The following is a 17855-nucleotide window of genomic DNA, read 5'->3' as shown; positions in this document are numbered from 1 at the left end:
ATGAATAGGTTCAAATTCTCCTTTATTTGGTGATTTAGACAACCAGCATTAAAATACGCTTCTCGGGGAGAAACCCCTTCATCAGTTCCACTGGATTACATACAGTCAGGGACTTGGTGAAAATGAGGTCCCAACTGCCAAGAAACATTATAGGGATGTTAGTGAAGGGTACAGCAGTCAGGACTTTAGAAGTTTTCAGAAATCATAAAAACTTTTTAAAAAATCTTAAAAAACTGAGCCAAAATACATATTTTCTTCATTTCACCTCCCAAAAAAACCACAAGGAACTTGAGCAAAGAAGCTGTATGTAATCCAAAATAGTACCAATAAAAACTACAGCTCGTCACACAAAAAACCAAGACCTCATAGAGCTCCGTCCATGGAAAAATTAAGAAAGTCAGAGACTTTGAATGCAGTAATGCAGAAAAAAAAACAGTAAAAAAGGGTTTTGGTGTGTAAAAGGGCAAAACCATTTAAAAAAAATATGATTTTGGTATTGTCGTAATTGATTCAAACCACGAAAAAAATTGTATCATTTCATTTATGTTGCATTTTTAACGCTGTAAAAAAACCCACAAAAGCAATTGCAAGATTTTTTCTCCTTTCCTTTAAAGAAAATCTATATAAAAGTTATATAATGCATTATATGTACCCAAGAAATGGTATTATTAAAAACTACAGAAGTGTGTATCTGTCTTGTGTTTATCTGTGTTGGAGCTACTAATCTTTGTGATGGCAAGTATGTCTCCCCTAAATTGTGTGTGGTGTGATTGGAGGTCTAGAGACGTTAGGGGCGGAGTTAAGGAGAGACGAAGAGAGATGTAGTCGGTAGAGGACGTGTGAGCAGGAGGCCGAAACTCTGGTGTTTCTGCATGAGTGGAACCTCAGGCTATCTCGCTTGCAAGAGGATATGTCCCCTCTGGGGACTGGAGCCTGGAGTGCGGAGCCTTATGGAAAAGTTGGTGGTTTTGATCCTACATTCTTCTGCTTAACTACTGAGTCAAGGGACAAGGTTGAGCATAACCAAGGACTTTATAGAGAGTGACTAAATTTACCAAAGAAAGGACATAACAAGTAAGAAAGAAGAATAAGTGATGTGTTTTAACCCACTGTGTCAAGAGTTTATCCACAGGGACTGTACCTCAGATAACTGAGGATGCCTGAAGTGTCGGGAGAAAAAAGAAACTCCTAGAAATGTGTGTGTTGAAGAATTGCGTCAGAGGGAAAGTTTGTAAGAAGTGTTATTCCTAAGACTGTCACCGTATTCTGTTCTTGGAAAGTCAAAGTTGAAAACATGAGTAGAAGTAAACCATGTGCCTCCGGTTTGAAAACTATTAATTGACTGTGGACTCTTATTCTGCGCACGTGACTGCTCACTTGATAAGAGGCACTGGTGTCACATGACATTTAGGTAAAAGAACTCATTAAACAAGGCTACTAATTTTGGGTCCTATACGCGGTTGGACAGGTCACTGCTTTGAATACACAAGGTAGAGATGATCAAGCCACCCGTGACACAACAGAGGTTTATTCCCTGCTGTCTCCCCAGCCAAAGGCCCAATTCAGCACGCTACATGCTCATAAGGTGTAACACTATATCTGGTCATTATATGGCTGGTATTCTGCATTTTTCCCCTCTGCAGCCTATACTTCTCTTCCACCTGCTCGCTCTTCTTACTAAGAGGAAACAGATGTAAAGTAGTAACACATGACTGCAGGATAAGGGCGCATTCATATGTCACAGAATATTATGTAGGACGCTGTATATAATACTTTGCAATGTGGAAAAATCTGCACCAAAATCCACATGTCTAATTTGCAGATTTTGAGTCAAAATTAAAAATGGCAGAATTCTGCCAGTGATTCTGCATCAAAGTTTGCATTCAGACCTTGAATTCTGATAGGGAAATGTTCCACAATGGATTGCTGAATATTCCATCCCATGTAAAGGCCTCCTTAGACTACAGCATGGCTTGTTTGCAGTCTCTAACCATCCTATAGAATTGGCCAAAGAGGGTGTCTGCGTGTGTGTTTAATATGGGAAAATTAGATTGTTAACTCCATTGGAGACAAGGACTGTTATGACAGATGACAATCTCTATACCAAAAAAATTGGTGATATAGAGGAAATTGTAAATAAATAATATAAGTAATAAAACGGTTTTACAAAATTGCTTCATATTTTATTGTAAATGTATTGGAGTACTTACAGATAGGCCTGTTCTTGAACACTGTGTAGTGGCCCAGAACACTATCCTGGTCCCCTCCATAAATGTCATCATACATGTTTTGTCCTATGTAGATGCACTGTGCAAAGCTTGTCCTGTCATATCCAGTGTGTGTTGCACAGCTGCGACGCTTGAGAGGTTAACAGTAATAAAATCACTGCCTGCATGTAGATGTATCAGTTTGTCTTATCATGTGGTACAAGCAAGGTTATAAATGTGAGTGTTTAAAAATGGGAAGAGGTCTTCCATCTTGTCTACCTGAGATAGTGCTAACACAAAGCCACATGGAAGCACCTTCAGCTTCCATGTAGGTGAAGATGGAGGTAAAGGAACGATATCCCATAGTGCTTGGAGTGTGGATGTGAAGGAGTGAGTCCCACCATCAGAGAGAGAGAGAGAGAGAGAGAGAGATATACAAAAAAGTTCTAAACAGGTACCAGTTCACACTACAGGCTCTTCCTGTGCGGCCGTCCATACTTAGGATCACCAGACAGAGGTACTTTACTGTGTCACAGCAACGCGCCTGCCATGTGATGTGTTTATTGTCTAAGCCTTCCTGTTAATAATTTTCTGCCAGAGAGTCTGTGGAGTGACCCTTACCCCCCCCCCCTCCTCCTCTGGAGTACTCCCAATCCAGGACCAATGACATACAGATAACGTGGCCTGTAGGACCGTATTCATCCTACGTATCCTCCCTGACCTTTGAGCTATAGCATGCTGACGTTTTAAAGTGAATTGTACCTGCATTACCTGTTGAAAAAGTTTATTATTCAAGTAAAAGTTATATTAGGCCGTAACCATTCCTGGGGACTTGAGGTACTATACACAAGTCTCTGTGTTCATTTCTCAGCCACGTAGCATACCGGTGTGTGGGAACGGTGGCGTCATGAGTGATAAGTAGTACTACCCCCATTAATTTGTTTATTGGCATTCCCTATCCTAGGGGTGTCAAAGCTGGCCTGCAAGCATACTCTGACCTTGGCTGCGTATCATCCCTCTGGGACTAGAGCCTGGTAAGTGCCGCTATGACAAGCCAGAACTTATCCCTCCCAGCTCTTCACATTAGCCAGGTGCCCAGGGTCACCCCTCTGGCAACTGCCCTGAAACGTTTCAGCCACTGACATCACTTACTCTGTGACCAATAGGAATAACAGAACCTTTTGCGGTATATACTGTATATAAACATGAGCTGTTGAGCTTTTATTGGAAACCATGCTATGCCTCTATGTCCTTGCTAAATAACCTTCAAACTTGGCACACAATTATATGGCTCTGATCTTTCTAATCAAGTAGTGACCTCGAAAACGGTTGGTGACCAAAGACTCTGATCATTCAGTGCCAAAGTGGAAAATTAGGATCTGCCCGTGTAATCAGCAGCACTGTTACTAGTTTTGTTCCTTCATCGGAAGACAAATGGATTTCTGTGGGGATATTGCCAGTTGTAAATTAATGGTTTTGTCATGCTTGACTTTCCATCCTATTCTCTGGAGTTTACAGCCTGACTATGGTAAACAGTCTGTGTCTGTACTATTTGACCCAGAGGCCTTAATTTTGCCTCAGGATTCAGACCATTAAACACTTTAAGCTCTTGACTAACTTCTCCCTCTTTCTTTGACATGCCACTTATCAGTGTCTAAAGATATCAGCGACTCAAATTTAAAGTTACCTGGAGACAGGTAAAGGCTAATTAACCTTACATATACAAGAGCTAGACAGGATGAATAACATGCTACCCGCTCCCCTCCCAGCTCTTTAGGCCTCTGAGTCTTTGGGTTACATAAATCATTGAGAGCAACAGAGATCACAGTACCCTTCAATGCAGCCAAAAAAGCAGCTGTCTCTCTGCTCCTCAGCCAAACCATATGCAAAGGAGAAGATAGAGCAATGCCTCTACAGCGCCACCTATTAGAAGTTTGCATTCCTGCAAGTCAATGTCTGACTTTTTAACAGGCCTAGTAACAATGACTGGGAATATAAGCCAAAGCCTTCTCCAGAAGATAGCCATGTACAGTCAGGGTATTTCAGTGTACAGTAGGTTGCTGGGTGAGAAGCCTATGACGTGGGTCGGGACAGATAAAGCTTCTCCTTAGTGAGAGCAGCTAGTGGCGATGTAGAGATATTGTTCCATTTTACCATTTGCATATAACTTTCCCAAAGAAACATGCCTGTTGTTAGAAGTCTCCTAATACTTTCCACTTGCTCTCCCTAAGGAGAAACTTTACCCCTAGTGACCTACATCATAGGCCTGTCACCCAGCTAACCAGCAGCCCATTTACACTGATGAAGGGCAAAACCCCCAAAACAGCTGTCTGTTAGGGCTCATGCCCACGGACAGGGCGGGATACACCTGCGGATTTACACCTCGGGAGTACCGCGGTAGTAAACAAAAAGTCCCCGCTGGTAATCGCAAAAAAACACATGTTTTTCAGCGGTCTTCATTAATACTATATTAATGGAGACCTCAGCTGCGGAAAAACGCGGTGAAATAGAACATGCCACGATTTTTTTCCCCACAGCGGAAATTCATGGCAGAGTCACGCATGTGAGCACTAACAGGCAGAAAAGCTATTAGGTTCAATAGAACCTAATAGCGGTGTTATTCTGCCACAGATTTACGTCACGAGGAGCGCGGTGGCCATCAGCCCTTAATGGTCAGTTTTACCTTCTGGAGAAAGCTTTGGCATATATTCCTAGTCATTGTTACTAGGCCTGTTAAAAAGGCAGACATTGACATGCAGGTATGCAAACTTCTAATAAGTGAGGCTGTAGCGCAGGGGTGCACAACATGTGGCCCATAATACCATTCTGTGCACTGTGGGTCGCATGTTGCCCCAGTCATCTGAAATATTATGTGTGCCTGCTCACATGTAGTTTCCATGTCAGAGTGAAGAAGAGTGGCACAGAGCAGGGCAACAGGAACAGACAAGTACTAAGTGTGCACTGTGTAGCACTGGGGTCCCTATATATTAGGACAAGTACTAAGGGTGCCCTGTGTAGCATTGGGCCCCCTATATATTAGGACAAGTACTATGTGTACACTTTGTAGCAGTGTCTGGAGCTCCTATATATTAGGACAAGTACTAAGGGTGCACTGTGTAGCCTTGTCTGGGGCCCCTATATATTTGGGCAAGTACTAAGGGTGCACTGTGTAGCCATGTCTGGGTCCCCTGTATATTAGTACAAGTACTAAGGGTGCCCTGTGTAGTCATGTGTCGGTCCCCTATATATTAGGGTACGTACTAAGGGTGCACTGTGTAGCCATGTCTGGGTCCCCTGTATATTAGGACAAGTACTAAGGGTGCCCTGTGCAGTCATGTCTGGGTCCCCTATATATTAGGGCAAGTACTAAGGGTGCACTGTGTAGCCATGTCTGGGTCCCCTGTATATTAGGACAAGTATTAAGGGTGCCCTGTGTAGCCGTGTCTGAGGTCCCTATATATTAGGACAAGTACAAAGGGTGCCCTGTGTAGCTGTGTCTGAGGTCCCTATATATTAGGACAAGTACTAAGGGTGCCCTGTGTAGCACTAGCCCCCCTATATAATAGGACAAGTACTAAGGGTGTCCTGTGTAGCCATGTCTGGGTCCCCTATATATTAGGACAAGTACTAAGGGTGCACTATGTAGTCATATCTGGGTCCCCTGTATATAAGGACAAGTACTAAGGGTGCACTGTGTAGTCATGTCTGGGGCCCCAATATATTAGGAGAATAAAGTTTTTTGACCTATTTGGCACTTCAGAAATGAGTATATGAGTTAGAAGCATCATACATGCAGCTCTCTTCATTGTAGTTTACAGAACTTATGAAATACAAGGCCGTTACACCAACATCCATTATCTACAATGGAGAGAGCCACATGCATTGTCTCCTCCTCTCTGGAGTGCTGATTGGTAGGGAAGGTGTCCCCCATTCTCCGAATAGGTGGGAGTCCTGAAAGTGGAACTTATTCTGATTATGGCATATACATAGGATATACCATAAATGTCTAAGATAGGAATACGCCTGCAGCCCCTGGAAGTGGTTCAGTATGGCAATGTGGCCCTCAGAATAAAGTTGTGCACCCCTGCTGTAGAGGCTTGGTTCCACCCAGCTGTTTTTCATTAATACTACTTACTTTTCCAGCCATTTGTTAGCCCTGTCCCAACTTTTTTTGAGATGTGTTGCTGCCATCAATTTCTAAATACGTTTTTTTTTTAAAGGAAAAAATGTCTCACTTGCACCATTTGATATGTTCTATATTCTATTGTGAATAATATGAGATTTGCAAATGATTGCATTCTTTTTTTTAAACATTTATTTACAATATACACAGAGTTCCAACTTTTTTTTGGAATTGGGGTTGTACAAGATTATTTTGTTTCTCTCACTGAGAGCAATCACATTCCCCAGTGGAGCATTCCATTGCCTCTAAGTCTCCATACTTGGCGTTCTCGAAAAGAAGAAACAATCAACTATATGTAAATGGTCATTTATTCAGTAATGCACTGGGGTACTTAGTTCGAATCTGACCAAGGGCTACATTAGTCACCCATACTGTTTGGCAAGTTGTGGTCTGCTGCCTAATTAAACAGACAACACAGCATCTGCATGACTTTGTCAAAATATTTTCTTGTTAGTTACTTTCAGTAGAATGGCTGCTGCAGCATGTTTGTGGGCAGCGCTTCTGCCAGGGAGAAGAACGTGGATTACACCAATTCATGTCTGCCATTGGCGAGTTATATTATACCAATAAGAGACATCTTTACATAACGGTTTTCTAAACTGTTCCAAGAATTTTATTGAAAACTGTAATAGATATTAGGCCTCATGTCCACGGGCAAAAGATGATTTAAAATCCGCAGCGGATCACCCGCACGCCGATCCGCATCCCATAGGGATGCATTGGCCACCCATGGGTAGATAAATACCCGCGGATGGTCAATAAAAGTGAATTAAAAAAAATATGGAGCATGAAAAAAAATGGACATGCTCCATTTAGGTGCGGGTCTCCCGCGCGGACGGCTCCCACAGGCTTCTATTGAAGCCTATGGAAGCCGTCCGGATCCTCGGTAGACCTAAAATAAGAATAACTTACCTGCAGCGGACCATGCAGGTCTTCCCTTCTTCGCGGCCGGATCTTCTTTCTTCGGCCCGGCGGATGTGCCCGGCGCATGCGCGCGGCACGCTGCCGGCGTGCCGAGCACATCCGCCGGCCGAAGAAAGAAGATCCGGCCGTGAAGAAGAGAAGACCTCCATGGTCCGCTGCGGGTAAGTTTATTCTTATTTTCAGCCCTCATATCCGCGGGGCAGGAGGGACCCGCTACGGATTCTCCATGAAGAATCCATAGCGGGCCTGATTTTTCCCATGGACATGAGGCCTTAGGAACATAAAAACTGTTGCAAATTACTTGTAAGCACCAAGAGTATCACTCAGACAAGTCGTATCAGTCAAACTATCCGCATATCTACAGCCAGCTGCAGGAAAAGCAAGTGGTATTTGCAAACAGTATATTTAAGTGCTGAGAATGTTAAGAAGAATATTTAGGAAAACCAAAACTCTGCTCTCTTTTACTAGCTATTTCCACCACAGATGTTCAGGAATCTGTTTTTACTTGTGAAATATAATTAAAAAGGGCTTTAGGATATTAAGAAAAGTTAAACAGGCTTAAAATGTGAAACACTGAATACTTGCCTATCCCAGCAACTCCCTGTCCGATGCTGCAGCCACGATGCCTGCCGCCCGGAACTCAGAGGGAGCATCGGGCGGTCGCGTGCCGTTCATTATGCACGTGACCGCTCAACCACTCAGAATTTAGAGGTGATTATTCCATGGCCACTGAAGCCTGTGATTGGCTGAGCGGTCACATGCAAAATGACAGACACGTGACTGCCACTGCTTCTTCCGGGTTCCATGCAGCAGGCATTGGGCCTGCAGTGCTGGACGGAGAGCCATTGGGATAGGTGGGTATTCAATTTTTCTTCATTTTAAGCCTGTTTAATAGAGATGAGCGAGCATACTCGTGAAGGACAATTGCTCGAGCAAGCATTGCCCTTAGCGAGTACCTGCCCGCTCAAGAGAAAAGGTTCGGCTGCCGGCGCAGGTGACAGGCGAGTTGCGGTAGTGAGCAGGGGGAGTGGGGGGGACCGAGGGAGAGAGAGATCTCCCCTCCGTTTCTCCCCGCTCTCCCCCGCCCCTCGCCGCCACCCGAGCCTTCTCTGCCGAGCGGGCAGGTACTCGCTAAGGGCAATGCTCACTCGAGCAATTGTCCTTAGCGAGTATGCTCGCTCATCACTACTGTTTAACTTTTTTTATGTCCCAGAAAACCCCTTTAAAGGAACACTCCAGGAGGGATTCCTGAACTTTGTGGTGTTGTATCTGCATTTCACTTAGCTTATGGCATGATGGGGCTTTGTATAACACTGGGATTGTCTCTCTGACATTCTCTGAATTCCTGTATGGAAATGGGAGATGGTACAATGCCTCTGCAGTGCCACCTATTGGAGGGTAATTTCCCTATAAGTCAATGTTCTAATTGGTCTTGTAAGATAACTGGGAATAGAAGCCAAAACCAAAGTCTTTGCCAGAAAAAAAGATAACTATGTACAGACAGGCTGCTTCGGGTTTTTTACCTCATGTCAGTATATAGCAGGCTGGCTGGATGACTGCCCTGTGATGTGGGTCAGAAGTGACATACAAAAGGACTAGACATATTGGACTTTACCATGCTTGATTGTTTGTTCCCACAAGAGATATACATTGCCTTATAGCAATAAGCTCCAGGCACATGTGTGATTTTTTTTTTTACATTTCAAGAGAAAACGTTCTTTAGATTTTAATGCTTGCGATTCACCAGCACTTCATGTACACCCACAGTGTCCTTTGTAACATATTCATTATCTTTGATAAAAATATATCTTAAGGCCCATTTAGACACAGGGATTATCGCTAAAAATTCGCTCAAAAGCCATCTTTTGAGCGATAATTGTTGTGTTTAACTGCACTGACATTATGCAGTTTTCGTTAAGCCGTCGCTTATCGCCATCTTTCAGGACGATGAGCCTTATCAGGGATTCACAGAGGGATACAGCTGATACTATTGTTTAAGCTGTCCTGCTCCCTAATAACAGGCTGGGTATGAAGAACACAGCGGTCCAGCTCTGTTCTCCATACCCCGCTCGGAGTGCTCGGCTGTATAACAGCCAGGTGCTCCGTGCAGAAAACACCTGGATGCAGAAGACAAGCGGGGATACCCTTCTTGTCTTCTGCATCCTCTGCTTGCAGTGCTTGGCTGTATAACAGCCGGGCGCTCCGAGCAGGGAACAGCTGGATGCAGAAGACAAGCGGCCACGCTTGTGTTCTGCATACTCTGCTTGCCTGCTTGTGTTCTGCATCCTCTGCTCGGAGCGCAAGATATCTTTTGAGCGATAATCGTTGTGTTTAAATGGGCCTTTATCCTTTTGTTCTTAAGGAATACACAGTTTGTTTTAAACATTGGTTTAGTGAATAATGCATCGCTGTCCAGTGAGTCAGTGCTACTACATACAGTGTAACTACAATATTACATATTCATCACTGCATATCTAGATTTAGGATTATGGACTAGTTGGAGGAGATAACTAAGGGTGGTTTCACATCTGCATTGGAGGTTCCGTTGCAGATTTGGCACAAAATACTGGATGAAAAAGAGCTACACGCCAGACAGCCGAGCGGAAAGCGAACAAACCCCATTATAGTCAATGAGGTCCGTTCAGCGCTGTTCAGTTCTGAACTAAGACAGACCCGTTTGGTTACAGGTATCCCCTTTTCCTGCTCTCCAAACAGAACAGGAAAATGGAACCTCAAACGCAGATGTGAACCGGCCTAAACACACTTTTTTCTGGCCAGTGATTGGCCAACCAAGCACTCATATGAATGTTCATTCCCAATCACTGCCTAGTGTAAAAGGCCCTGCAAATCAACCACAAACTAGAAAACAAAAGTTTGTTACTTGATTACATCTTTACACCATAAAATTATTGTTTGCTGACAACCTATTTCCCTGTTGCCACTCATAGCTATTAGGCCAGGTTCCCACTGTATATTGTGATGCAACCCAAAGTTAGACCACAACCACATCAAAAAATGCAAGGCTGTGGGTAACACATGTAGTTCGGTTTTGTTGCAGTTTTGCTTTGGTCAGTAGCCACAGTATCAGAAAAGGTTCCTGAAACTATGTCACAATAGTGATTTTTACATGTGGGGTTCAATTCTGCTTTTTCTTTTTAAATTTTCATAAGGAATTCTGCAGTGTTAAAATATAGTTTGCAAATGTAAAAATCGCTGCATCCCCCTTTGTATGTTTAAATGTAGCCTTTATAGCTAGTTACACACTTGGACACTATTACCTTTAATATTACAGTATAATTGCACTACTAATTAGCTATTGTATACAGCAGCGAGATATACAGTACACAGGGTGTCTATATAAATTTTGCAGAACAATAATTGTTCAGATTTCCGCGATCCAGCATGAATCTGAACGATTATGGTTCAGTATAAATGCATGCCTCGACTGAACAACAAATGAGAAGTCGACTTCTTGTTCATTGTTCAGTTTCTGCATGCGGAACGATTATCGCTGGGACTAGCCCCTTGATAAGACATGCTGGTCTAAGGGGTGAAGATGAAATCACTGCTTGTCTATTGTAATTAAGGGGTTTATGGCCACAACTCTTGTGGTCTACAGTTGCATAGACCAAAATCTTTGGTAGTCTAGGGTAGTGAAGGGGTTAATGTGAGGATCTCTGGTGGTCTATGGCAGTATAGGGGTTATTTTCAACATGTCTTTATGACAGGGCAGAGAACATCACAAGTGATTTGCTTGATCACTGAGGCGGGAGTCAGGAGTCTGCACAGGCATGGATTCTCCCCGAGCAAGGGGAGTTTTTAAGCTTCACAACAGCTTAGCAGGAACAATAGTCTATTGCCTTGCCTACCTTAATTAATCAGTTCTGGGTGTGTACTCTTTAGCGTGGGTTAAGAACTCATTTTTCTGCATTGCAGTTTAATCAAGGTTTTGAATTAACTTTTTAATTTACAACAACCAAATATCTGAGAGAGTAAAGATGGACAGCAATATACAGTAAATAGTGCCGTACAGTGCACAGATAAATAGTGCACACTTTACCTGGAGAGTACCTATAGCACTTTGTCTAGTTAGTGCCACACAGTACCCAAAAGCTAAGGCATACTACTCTGCCCACACAAAGCTATTTTGTGACCATATAGTTCCAAATTTATATATGCTTCCATCTAAGCAGTTCCCCCTCACCGACTCTCTGCCTCTCTCCTCGCTCCCGGCCATGTGAATGCGGCCTTGCTTTGCAGTTTATACTGGTACTGGCTGTAGATAAGGTTTATCCGTTCCGGTTGTTGGTACTCTTAGCACTAGGTAGGACAGGAAAGGTTACATCGGTGAAAGAAAAAACCTGAAACTTAGCTGGATTAGGCTGCATTTCCACATACAGGTACTGGCTTGCGGTTGAGACTCTGCTTCGCGGCAGTTGCCAATAGCCACATGATCCTGCGGAACTTATTGGCAAGATCATTCTTCCACTGGCGCTCATGGCTGGGCAGAGTCTCAGCTGTAAGCCAGTTCGTGTACGTGGAATCGCAGCCTTAGGCCTCATTCAGGCGAGCGTTTTCTCGTAGCTGTTACTCATGAGAAAATATTGCCGGAAAATCGCGACCATGTAAAGCACTGGATTCCAATGCATTCATTTACGTAGGTGATTTTCAGCCGCGATTTTTCCTCGCAGTGTCAAAAGATAGGCCATGACCTATCTTTGGGCAAAAATCACAGGGAGCTCCCATTGATTCCTATGGGAGCTGAAAAAAAGGGAGAGTGAGGCGTTTACCTGGGTCCGGCCCTCGATGAAGAAGACAGCTAAATAGAGCCATTCTGCTGACCGCCACAGGAGTATCCTTTTCACTCGATGCGGCCGTGTGAATGTACGAGAAAACCCTAATGCCTTTTGAAATCAGATCGTGGCAATGCAGCGCGGCTGCGATTTTTTTTTACATGATGTGACCTGCGTAAAAACCTGGACATACACATACAACTATGCAAACTTTTCAATAACTTACAGAGTTACAGAGGAAACAAAGACTTAATTTAAATTGTTGGTTTTTTTTTTTAAATTCCAAGAGAAAATGCTTCTTAGATTTTAAACACTGACAATTCACCAGCGCTGGATGTATTGTCTTTTAGAACGTATTCTTCATTATCTTTGATTAAAATATATAATTACCGTATATTCCCGAGTATAAGCCGACTTTTCAGCCCATTTTTTATGCTGAAAAAGCCCCCCCCCCCTTCCCGGCTTATACTTAACTGAGGGTCCTGTGCACCATTGTCTTCAATGGGGCCACGGCTGCTGCCGACAGCCCCATTGAAAGCAATCCCTGCAGTGATTTTTAGGGAAGGGCTTTAAATATAAGCCCTTCCCTGACAAGTATCCCTAGTTGTAGTAAAACATTTAAAAAAAATCTATACTTACCTCTCCGCTGCTGCTGGAGCTCAGGTGCGTCTAGCTGCTTGAGTCCCATCACTGTAATGAAGTTCTTTCAGCAGGCAGGGATTTAATGACAGCTGAGCACTGCCTGTGATTGATCATAGCGCTCAGCCAATCCTAGGCAGTGCTAGGCCATTCATTGAATGGCCAGGCGCTGCCTGTGATTGGCTGAGTGCTGTGACCCATCACAGGCAGCGCTCAGCTGTCATTGAGTGAATGGCTGAGCGATGCCAGTGTTTGGCTGAGCGCTTAGCTAATCAGATGCAGCCCTTTCAGCAAGTGGGGATTTTAAATCCCTGCCTGCTGAAAGAACTTCATTACAGTGCTGGGATGACAAGCGGCTAGACGCGCCTGAGCCCCAGCAGTGGTCGACAGGTTAGTATATATGTTTTTTTTTAATTTTTTACTACAGCTAAGAATGATTTTCAAGGAAGGGCTTATATTTAAAGCCTTTCCCCGAAAATCACTGCAGGGGTTGCCAGCACACCATTGCTTTCAATGGGGCCTCCAGCAGAGGCATCCCCATTAAAAACAATCAGAAGGGTTTTGCAATCCTTGGCCACTGGCAGGGGATTCTTTACTGCCCGCAGGGAGTCCCCTTGTATAAACCCACCCTAGGCTTATACTCGAGTCACTACGTTTTTCCAGTTTTTTGTGGTAAAGTTAGGTGCCTTGGCTTATATTCGGATCGGCTTATACTCAAGTATATACAGTTATTGCTTTGCTCTTAAGGAATTAACAGTCTATATTAAACATTGGTTTAGTCAACAATGCGCCTCTGTCCAGTGAGTCAGTGCTACAACACTATTACACATTCATCACTGCATATCTATATTTAAGATTACTGGGTTATTCATCCACAGACCAAAAATTCATTAAAAACTTCTAGCTTTGTATCTAAGCCTTTCTTAATGGCAGTGCTGTGACCTTTTATATAACCGCGTCCTCTCTCCATCACCCTCTGCCCTTCTTTTCCACAGAACTGAACATTCAATCTGTGCTATGTTTTTAGATCCTGTTTATACAAAGGATAAACATTTCAAAAGATCGGAAATAACTCTGAACAAGAACGCAGAATCCATCTGGGCAAGTTCTGCATCGGCTCCTGTAGCTGCCACCAGCTTGTCAACTTTCTAGGCAGCAATACACATGAGTAGGGGACTTGTAGGCAGGGACAGCAATTTTTGGGTACCGCTGCATTGTAGAGAACTATCCCCTTTGTTTTGGCAATGAATCCAGCCCATTGAATCAATTTGTTTAGCAGCTCCTCCCATTGCTACTTCTTTACTTACTGAACTTCATATGCAAAAAGAAGATGCCGTTCTTTGTTCCAGGCAGAACCTTGGCACATACAGCCCCTTTGTGAGACAATGCAATATACTGAGGACATGGAAATATCAACTGTTCCAACTCCCACTGTTTCAGCTTGACATAATCTTTCCTATTCTTTATGTATAGGCTGCTACATCATGCAAGTAAGCCGGCTCGGTGAATGAGGGAATTATATACGGTCTTTCCAACATTTTCATCACATGACTGAGTTTCAATTTAAATCCCCATGATGGCATAAGGGTTTACAGCTGAAATGCTGCTTTCTGTATATGCAAAAAGCTGTCATTACATACACTGTGCTTAACCCAGATATATAAAAAACGCCAGCCTGCAGATTCCAAATCCCAGGCAGCTGACAGCACAGAAACATGACATCCCTTATACAAACAGGGTCTGCCAGAGTCGTCCTGTGGCTGTCACACTCATCCAATCAGAAAATCATCGCCCTCGCACTGCTAAAAGCCTGCGGCACATTCTTCCCAGGTGGAAACATGTGCAGGACAAAATTACATATTTCTATTATTATTTTTTCTGTAATGTGGCAGATAATCCAAAGAACAATTCCAACTCCACTAAGGAGCACCCCTAGCATACCAGCATTGGCACCTCCATATAGTGGATGGCTGTGCTAAGTGTGACCACCAGGTACATGCGGCTACTATTCGGTTTAAAAGGGTTTAGCAGTCCTTTTTCATAAAGGTAAACTTGCAAATGTGCTAATTTATACTAATCCCTTATGCCATCCATTCTGGTGAATTTGCCACTAGAGGCATGAAGTCCACCTGAGGTGATGCTTTACACAGACTCTACTGATATTATATTTGCAATCTGGTCAAAACATTGAGTAGAATATTTAAAATGCAAGCTGATATCTGAAAACACCTACTATACCAAGATACAAGATGCAGATTTATTATGGAAGAGCAGTACAAGAGAGGAACAACTCATGCACGAAAACTGCTGTCTCAGCACATAGCACCATGTGTTAACTCATCCTACAGAACTGTGCCAATGTATTCAATCACATACCAAGTGCAGAGTCAATAAATACAGAATGACATGAAAGACTTGTGAAAATAACTTTCTCTGGATGTAGCTCACCTGGCTTTTCTGCTTGGAGTTCCTTTGAGGTAAAGTTGCAGTTTGTGCCCCTAGTAGGCACAGGGCAGTTAGGGTGATAAGGAGATGCATCCTGGCACAGGTTGTCTGCTGGAGGTAGTGCTACTAGATGTGCCACAGACTCTTTGTTCTTTCTTTGTCTTTCTTTTCCTCTTTCTGTGTTCCTCTCCTCTATGTGTATGTGTGGAGGAGCTGCCTGGTGCTTGTGTCAGTGAGCAGAGAATCCCTGCTGGGGATTTATACTCCTCTGTGCCCTTTGTTCTCTCTCTTCACTTTTATGGCCTGAAGTGACACATCTGAACAGCATCACGTGCTAAATGTTTGGGAAGGAGAGAGACAGAGGGGTTGACTAAGGAGAGGGGTTCATTTGGAAAAGGAGGAGGGAGATGGTTAATCTCCTTCCCATAAACAAAAAAAAATGAAGAAGAAAGAAGTCTTAAGGACTTTACTGAAAGTTTATACTGTGGTGTGTTACTGTATTATGGAGACTTCAGCTACATAACAACACAAAGAGCATAGCAAATGTCAGTGAATATTCATTTATGGAATTGTCTCTTTGTATTACCTAAAGCTGCCCATTAGATAACGGTCGGTGGACCCCACTGAATTTTCTATCAATCTCTTGGGAAAAGCCATAATCTTGACTGATGACAGGTGAAAAAAAAACTTTACAAAGTGCTTCTTATCTGTCCAAATGTGCTCTTTTGCCATAAGGCTGACTACACACTTCACAAATGCTGCGGAAATTCTGCAGCATTTATAGTACAAGCCATGTGCAGGAGATTTGCTAAATCTGCTGTACATGGAGCAGAGAATATTTGCACTGAAGCCACAGTGTTTTTGAAAAATGCTGCAGATTCTAAATCCAAAACATGCCTATTAGAGATGAGCGAGTATACTCGCTAAGGTACATTACTCGAGTGAGTAGTGCCTTAGCCGAGTATCTCCCCACTCGTCTCTAAAGATTCGGGGGCCGGCGCAGGTGACAGGTGAGTTGCGGGGGGGAGAGAGGGAGAGGAGATCTCCCCTCCGTTCCTCCTTGCTCTCCCCCGCCGGCCCCCGAATCTTTAGAGACGAGCGGGGAGATACTCGGCTAAGGCACAACTCACTCGAGTAATGTGCCTTAGCGAGTATACTCGCTCATCTCTAATGCCTATGTATGCTGCCGATTTTTGCTGTGGCTTTCAACCCTTGAAATACAAGGGCTAAAACCTGCTGCAAATCCGCAACAAAACCCACGGCCAAATCCACATCAGTTAGCTGCGGATTTGCTTAAGATTTTCCACTACGGAAAGCCTGAAGCAGATATGCCCAATATACAGATGCCCCAAGATAAGTCATACTAGAGGTGTGAAAGCTGCTCATCTCCCCTTACCTCCCAGCTGTTTTATAGAGGAGTTAGACATCAAGTTTCCTACTTCTGTTTAGAAAGGTAATTTGTTCACTAAGTACTTTTCATTCTCAACAAGTAGCTTCATCAAGCCAGGCATTTAAAGCTAGCGTGTGATAACATAAAAAATACTGAAATGTGTAACGCAACATATATAGTGGCAGAGTGGTCACTAGAGTGTGATATTTACACCACTGGAGGGCCAAATTGTGGGCATTCAGGATGCATCTACAGTAGTGGAGAAAAAGGTGTTTCTCTGCATATTGGCACAAATAAAATGGCCAAAGCGGATGTGCGCAAAGTGAAAAAAATACAAAATAAAACATACACGTCATAAACTCATTGATTTAAAACAATGTAACATAGATTAAATATAAAAATTACTTAATTCATCATATCATTCTCTGAGTGCCTGTTATCTGATCTACTATCATGCCCTCACTTTATTCAACAATGCTTCGTTGACATCTTTCCCCTTGTCCGACATCATTTAACTCCCTTCCTCAGAAGAACCATCTCCACCCACTATAGCATCTTGGACATCAACTTCCTTCTCTTTATCCCCAAGAGAACCACATGCCCCCACATAAGAATCCCCCCTAAATCGCTTCACCCCCTAGATCACAATTTTCACTCATAGAACTACGTCTCCCCATCCTAATCCTCCAACACAGAACCACGTATCCTCCATCACAATCTGCCTGCACAGAAAGACGTGTCCTCCATCACAATTCCCCCGCACAGAACTACGTGTTCTCCATCATAATCTGCACTTCCTCTCACCCTCACGGAGCCATGTCTTCTTGTCTTCTCCCACATCACAATCTCCCCCCAATAACACATTTTACATGCTCTTGTCACACCGAAATAGCCAATAAGTGTGACAGAAGTCTGTATTAACCAATGAGTCAAAGAAATTGTTCATCATAGTCCTGCTAAAGCCAGTCCCAGCGATCTTCATAGAGAAACATAGCTGATCACCTAGACAGGTGACCAACTGTTTCTCTCTAGTGGGGCAAGGACCGAAATCTGCTGTGGGTTGTGCCCCCCTGTCTTAAAGCCCTTCTACAGGATTTTGGTGTAGAATTCAGGGACAACATATTCCGCAACATATTCTGCCCCATGTGAAACTTTGAGGCGCAAACTGGCGGCAACATTAAAGGGGTTGTCCCGCGCCGAAACGGGTTTTTTTTTTTTCAATAGCCCCCCCGTTCGGCGCGAGACAAACCCGATGCAGGGGTTTCAAAAAAAAA

At 43.4% G+C, this 17855-nt stretch overlaps 1 protein-coding gene across 1 annotated transcript in view; it reads right to left on the bottom strand.

The window, feature by feature from the left end:
- Positions 1–15403, bottom strand: part of MMP11 (matrix metallopeptidase 11) — a 40325-nt gene extending 24922 nt beyond the window's left edge. The window contains exon 1 of the mRNA XM_066603537.1: positions 15195–15403. Coding sequence (XP_066459634.1) covers positions 15195–15284 — 90 coding nt within the window. The 5' untranslated portion in view covers positions 15285–15403. The remainder of the gene's footprint in view (positions 1–15194) is intronic.
- Between the last annotated feature and the right edge of the window lie 2452 nt (positions 15404–17855).

This window comes from Eleutherodactylus coqui, chromosome 5 (assembly GCF_035609145.1).
Source record: "Eleutherodactylus coqui strain aEleCoq1 chromosome 5, aEleCoq1.hap1, whole genome shotgun sequence".
In the NCBI taxonomy this organism is placed as follows: Eukaryota; Metazoa; Chordata; class Amphibia; order Anura; family Eleutherodactylidae; genus Eleutherodactylus; species Eleutherodactylus coqui.
Note: the sequence above shows the minus strand (reverse complement) of the source record. Positions and strands in the feature narration are given on the sequence as shown.